General features: G+C 35.0%; 1 protein-coding gene across 1 annotated transcript; it reads right to left on the reverse strand.

Annotated features, from left to right (window-relative positions):
• Positions 1-509: 509 nt before the first annotated feature.
• Positions 510-5,724, reverse strand: LOC135133998 (zinc finger MYM-type protein 1-like). Its single transcript, XM_064062565.1, has 9 exons — positions 5,676-5,724; positions 4,926-5,526; positions 4,575-4,878; positions 4,454-4,519; positions 3,627-4,373; positions 2,400-2,493; positions 1,284-1,414; positions 652-723; positions 510-563 (listed from the first exon to the last, which is right to left on the reverse strand). The coding sequence occupies exons 1-9, from the start codon at positions 5,722-5,724 to the stop codon at positions 510-512; spliced, it is 2,118 nt and encodes a 705-aa protein (XP_063918635.1).
• Positions 5,725-6,889: the final 1,165 nt, after the last annotated feature.

Raw genomic sequence — 6,889 nt, forward strand, 5'->3', positions numbered from 1 at the left:
TACGGACTTTTTAGGAACTGAGCTCTTGCGCCTGAACACAGACTACCCCCTGCAGCACATTCTCTTTAATGATCTAAAAAACATGAATATTTAATACAAAAAACAAAACGAAGCAAATTTCACGCAATAGTTATTTCATTTTCTTTAATAATAATTATTACCTCAGTCTCAGAAGTTTGGATGTAGTGCAAAGGTAAAGTTTGTCTAGAATTATAAGAATTTTATGGACTCCCAAAGTTAATTCGTTTTACAGCCTTGTTGTCAATTTTATTGTACAGCTGAAGAGCGTGGCGAACAAAGGTACAGAAAACATCGGCTTTCTGCTGACAGGCTCTTTACCTGTACAATAGAATTGACGACAGGGTTGTAAAACGAATTAACGTTGGGAGTCCATAAAATTCTTATAATTCTGGACAAACTTTAATGCATTGCGGTTTAAAGTTATTGATCGATTGTTAGCGTAAAAATTTTTAGAAAAATGCTCACTACAAATTCTCCAGTGTGGTTTTTTAAACTTTTTTTTCTGTATTGTCAATTTGTAGTGCTTCTCCCCATTCTAAAATCTAAAAAATAAAATGATTTTGCATTAAATTTTTCTTCTTTTTTTTTCTTACTTAAAAATTAAATATACTTCAATGTTTGTAAACTCACCTTGCAAGCGATCGAGGAAAACAATGCAGTGCCTTCGCATTTCCTGTGTTCTTGCCACAAATAATACAATATCTACAACAATAATACATTATTTGTTTTATTTAAATTTGCAATAAACAGCTAACATTTTTTACCTTCTCGTCATGGCGTGCTTCCAAATAATTTTAGGTATGTACTCCTTGTTGGTATTCGCCACGTATTCGCACTCACACACTTTGCGCGTAAATTTTTGAAATTCAAAGTCGCGCAAAGTTATTGCCGTTATTGCTCATGTACCGAAGTGTGCGTGCGTCACACATATACGTCAGAGCACATATACGTCAGGAGTAGGGATATGTGTAATGGGGGATGGCGTCCGGCAGTTGTTTTCTGTCAATTTTCAAATGTGTTATACAGAAATTTTGCGACTGCAGAGCCATCTGCCTTGAGATCAAATGTGGCATAAGGATAGGTTTATGTATGTACGCCCAATATGATAACACGGGAGAGATATAGAAACGAAGACAGACTTATGGGTCTGTAGTGCATTGAAAGGGTATAGATAAACCGGCTCAAATTATAGTGGACCAAAAGGTATAAGGTTATATGGCCATCATAAAATCATCCCATTGTGTCCAAATTAAGTTGTTTACAATAGAAAAGGTTTTAGGGTCGTAAATAACGTGTCCACTGCAGCTCGACCGGCTGTTGTGGTTTCGTTCAGGGACGGCTTTCACTAATATGAAAATCCACCACTCCACTATTTCTTTACTACCTGCAGCCGCTGAGGGTTCCGAAATAACCACTCGCTTTGAAAGCCGGCCCTGTTAAATGTGAGCAAGAAATGTTTAGAAGACGATTTATTGCCAACCCGTAAGCTTAGTGCGAACCACACAAAGGGGGTATTTATTTGCGGTCAACTACTTTTATGATGGTCATATAACCTTATACCTTTTGGACAAGTATAATATTATGAATGCATACGTTGTATTATTTATTACTACAAAGTTTGCAGGCTTTGGCGTCACCTAAAAGCTATGGTTCCAAACTTTCGATGAACGTAAAAGTGTAAAATCGACAATGGTGAAAGGTAATAAAAATGCTGGTACTATCGGAATTTTTTAAGTAAGGGGATAGCATTGTCACAAATAATGTTTTAAGATAAAAAAACCTTTGCTAAGTTTCCAGATAATTTACTTTTATGCGTAGGTCATACATACAGCCTGTTATTGAAAGGTACGTACAAAACAAAATCGGCAATTGGTCTCGAAGTATGGGTGCTAAAAGTTAAAAAAAGTTCAGGTAAAAGTGTTCTCCTTTTAGAGATAAAAATTATTGAAATTTATGTCCAAATTCGTTGTACGCCTCTGATAAAAAGATCACCTTTCGTTTCTATATCAACATTTAGTCTCTACAAAAGTTTTATTGTTACAGTTGCTAGGATTTACTAAAATAAATTAATTTTACCTATTTATCCTTCAGTAGCGTCTAAAAAGGTTGGATAAGGGTTAATTTTCCCCTTATAATTTTGATAAGACAAAATAAGTTTTTCCGACTTCTTGAGACTTCGCGAAGAACTGTCCATTTTGTTGTATACTTGTCCAAAAGGTATAAGGTTATATGACCATCATAAAAGTAGTTGACCGCAAATAAATACCCCCTTTGTGTGGTTCGCACTAAGCTTACGGGTTGGCAATAAATCGTCTTCTAAACATTTCTTGCTCACATTTAACAGGGCCGGCTTTCAAAGCGAGTGGTTATTTCGGAACCCTCAGCGGCTGCAGGTAGTAAAGAAATAGTGGAGTGGTGGATTTTCATATTAGTGAAAGCCGTCCCTGAACGAAACCACAACAGCCGGTCGAGCTGCAGTGGACACGTTATTTACGACCCTAAAACCTTTTCTATTGTAAACAACTTAATTTGGACACAATGGGATGATTTTATGATGGCCATATAACCTTATACCTTTTGGTCCACTATACGTACCTTTCAATAACACCCTGTATATTCTAAAATAGCAGCTGTTAAGCAGTTTTTAAATGTAGATTCAATTTCATTCGCTCATCGAACACCAGAAGTGGTTTTGTGTAGGGAAAATAAAATACTTATCGTGTTAATTTATATCATATCTGACATTTAAATGCCGTGCTCCCAATTTGACAGGACCGAAGACTGAAAAGTTTGGGGTGAATGTAATCGCTCTAAAGAAATTGAAGGACTTCTATAATTATTAGTTATCTTTAAAGATAACAAACAGAAAACTCAACCAGTCACAATGGATATAGTGGATGTAGTAACAATAAATTAAATTTTTTGTTTTTTCAAAAGTATAAACGGAAAATTTGTCGAAAAGTGTGTTCTTTTAAAAGGCTAAAAATCAAGGATTATATAATAATTGAGGAACTTTCTAGTGATCAACTTTATCCCCCGGAAATATTTTCAGAATAATGAATAAGTGCTAGATTTGCGGCATATCTTCAAATGACGAAGAAAACGATTTTTAATTTTGTGTATTTTAAGCGAAATGTTATGAGTTTGAATTCGCGCTAGCTTTCCCAAATGGTCGGATTAATATGTTTTTCTTAGCAGAAATATCCTCAAAATTACGACTCCGTGCTTTAATTAATTTAATTATTTTTGCAATGTCTTCAAAAAAACGGAGACCATTTCACACGGCGCATCCACCATTTTTAAGTAAATGTTAAAGTTGCTGGAATTCCTCCGAGTTTGCGTAGATCGGTTAATTTTTTTAATGTGTATGACTATAGGTTATTTTGAACTGTAACCAGTGGCGGATTTACGTTTTGGGCGCTCGGGGGCACTACAATTCTGCCGCCCCTTTGACTCAACCTCAAAATATTTTAGGGGTTAAATTAAGAAACAAAAATTAAATTTATGTACTAAATTAATAAAATTCTATTTTAGGTCTTACAATATAAATCATTACAATTAAAACTAAAAACAAGCCATTAGTTCTAAAATGTCTTGCGTCTTGCTTTTTGGAAGGCGAATTGTTCAATGATATCATCGAAATCTAATGATAATAAAACTTCAGACTCGCACTCGATCGTCAACACAGCAAGTGAATTTAGTCTGTCTTCAGTCATTGTGGATCTCAGATAGTTCTTCACCCTTTTTAAAGTTGAAAAAGACCTCTCAGCGCTGCAATTACTGGTTGGCGTGCATACAAACATCCGGTATGCAATATCTACGTTTGGAAACACGGAATCAAGTTCATTTTTACGAAGAAATTTCATCAAATCAATAGGTGATATGTTACCAAGATTCTTCTCGGCGCAGTGTGCTTGAAAATGAAGCATTTCATCTTCCAACGAATCCTCTAAATCTAAACTAAAAAAACTTTGCAAAGATTTTGACTTCTCGCGTACACTCTTTGCATCTAAATGTCTAAGTTCTGTAATTACAGAAAATTTTTCGTTAATTTTTTTATAGCTGTCGTTTCTTTGTATTAATTTTGATTTCAAGCAATCCAAAATAACATTAAATGTTTTTATTCTGAAGCTATCTTGAGCTGTCATTTCAATCTCGTTGTTTTGGATTTCATCGAAATGCAGTTTACGTTTTTTTTTACGACTAGTTTCAGCTTCATACGTTTTCTGAATAGATATTTGAATGCTTTTTTCTTCGTAAAAATGAAATTGGTCTCGTGTATCATTTACCAACTTAATTAATCCTTGGTATAGATCTATAACTTCAATAATACTTGTATCGACACTTTGTACCTTTTTACTTACTGAATTAAATCGTGAAAGTAAAAAGTCCCACAAATTTTGCAAAAATGCAGTTTTCTGAATAGATAAACATTCCATTTGAGACCTGATTCCTTCAGCTTCGCTTCGTGTACTTGCTTTTTCAAACTCGTCTTGTTCTATTTTAAGTAAACAATTATAAATTTGTGGCCAAAATTTTGTTAGGCAGCGTACAGCATCACTTCGCGCCGACCATCTCGTAACGGAAAGAGATTTTACTCTGACATTTTGTGTGTCAGAAAATGAGTTTAAAATTTTCCATCGATGTGTGGAAGCAGAAAAAAAGTTGTATAAATTTTGAACCATTCGAAAATATTTCACTGCTTCTAAACAACATTCTGCTGCACAGTTGCCAACCAAGTTTAGCGAATGTCCTGAACAAGGAACATATTCAGCGTATGGGTTTACTTCCTTAATTCTTGCTTGTAGTCCTGTGTAAATGCCTGACATGTTTCTTGCGTTATCATAAGACTGACCTCTACAATCAGCTATGTCAATATCGTAAGCTGAAAACCTGGTAAAAACTGCAGTTGCGAGCTCTCGGCTTTGTGTCCCGGATTTTCGATGAAAGTTAAAAAACGTTCTACGGCAGAACCATCGTTTTTCACGTATCGTACGATAAATGTAAGTTGATCGACATGGGAAATATCTGGGGTGGAATCTACAATGATGGAATAATATTTTGCTTCCTTTGTTTCCTTGACAATTGCAGTTGAAACTTTTTTCGCCATTAATTGAATAAGCTCTTCATAAATAGTTTTTGACAGATAGCTTGTACTACCGCTACCTTTATTACCGAATCTATTTATATGATTTGCTAAAAATGGATCAAATTTTGCTAATAATTCCAGGAGCATCATAAAATTTCCATTGTGCGTGGATCCAAATTTTTCATCATGTCCTCTGAAAGAAAGTCCTCGTGACGCTAATGATTTTACACACGACACAACTCTTCGCAAAACATTTTTCCAATAATTAACTTCTTCGTCAATTGCAGCAGATAATTTCTGGTCAATCCGACCTTGGTTCCTTGATCGTGCTCTTAAAAGTCTTTCACATTCTTTATGTTTATTGGAATTTTCGTGATCAGTAACTCTTTCAAATGAATGTTTCCAATCATTAAACCCTTCAGCATTTGAAAAAGAGGTCGTGTTGCCAAAAAGTAAACAGGGAGCACAGAAAAGTGTTTGCTTAACTGGAGAATAAATAAGCCAAGCACGAGGTTTTTTCTCCTTATTAAGTAGAGTCCTGACAAACAAGGCAGGAGATAAATACCTTGTTGCTCCGTTACTATAAATGCGCTTAGTTTGGGAAAAATCGGCATTTTGATTTTGACTGTATCCATATTGAGCCACATAATTACGCAAGGTTTCATCAATAATCCAGTTAGCCAGTGGCGGCTCCTCGGGGTGGGCAGGGTGGGCAATGCCCACCCTATTTGATTCTTTACGATAGGAAGTAAAATATTGATTTTTTTCTTTTTTAAATTATTTTTTTTGTATACACAAATATTTATAATAATAAACATCATTTAAGCCAACGGATTTTCTTCATTACATCCCGCAGTTTCCGCAACTGAGAAATTGCAGTTGCAAAAAAGTGCGTCAGATCTCGGCGTTATACGGTTCATGTGAGGATGGGCTAGTCCACCCTGGTCCACCCTCTTGATTGTAAGCAACAACATACGTTCGGTTTTCTATGTACGTGACTGAGAGTAAAGAATTCGAAACGCACGTCTTTGCATATCCGTGTTTTCTTGCTTCAAGCGGGGCACGACGCCCTGCCGATGCCGTCTCAATGTATAACTCGTACGCTGCGGGAGCGGACTTCGGATATTCGATTCAAGATTCAATAATTAATTTCGATTTTTCTGCTCATTTTGTTTGTAAAAGTATGTAGGTAATTATTTTTATTACTCTATTGAAATGTGGGTAAAGTGGTAAGCAAAATAATGATTATGCGAAAATTCTTGAATATTTTTTTTAATAAAAAATAGCAACACCGACATTAATAAATAATTTTTCATATCAAATGAAAATTCGTAATAACCATATTCGTTATTATGACACGGTGTTAACTTTATAATGAATTATAAATTAAAAAATTCGATTATAATGAATGATGAGAATAAGTAATTGATTTATTATTGAAGTACGTATGTGACATAAATTTGTATGTTACTACATACGTATTTTTGTTTAATAAAGTAAATGATTGCTTAACTGTAGCAGAGTCAACAAAAGTTAAATATACTTTTAATTTATTATTTAATCCGGACGGTCCACACAGTTTTGTTCCGCGCTCGTGCTAGGACGGGCGAAGCCACCCTGGAAAATCGGAAGTATTCGGCATGGTTCGTCGCAGACACGACTCTTCAGAATTCAGTTAAATGAGAAACTGCATTGTGCATTTAATTGTTATATAGTCTACTTCATTCAAATTAACGGTTAGGCGGTACCAAAGTAATTGTAAGTGTATTTTTTTCTAAA

The sequence above is a fragment of the Zophobas morio genome, unplaced genomic scaffold (genome assembly GCF_036711695.1).
Source record: "Zophobas morio isolate AGI-343-1 ecotype UQ-CSIRO unplaced genomic scaffold, CSIRO_AGI_Zmor_V1 ptg000023l, whole genome shotgun sequence".
Lineage (NCBI taxonomy): Eukaryota > Metazoa > Arthropoda > Insecta > Coleoptera > Tenebrionidae > Zophobas > Zophobas morio.

What these genes read in the sequence shown, in the direction of transcription:
- LOC135133998 (XM_064062565.1), bottom strand. Translation starts at nt 5,724, where the DNA reads ATGCCGATTTTTCCCAAACTAAGCGCATTTATAGTAACGGAGCAACAA. An exon ending in TATAGTAACGGAGCAACAAG is followed by an intron (nt 5,527 to 5,675) that starts GTATTTATCTCC and finishes CAAATGCTGAAG; the next exon opens with GGTTTAATGATTGGAAACAT. An exon ending in ACCCTAAAACCTTTTCTATT is followed by an intron (nt 724 to 1,283) that starts GTAAACAACTTA and finishes TTATTGTTGTAG; the next exon opens with ATATTGTATTATTTGTGGCA.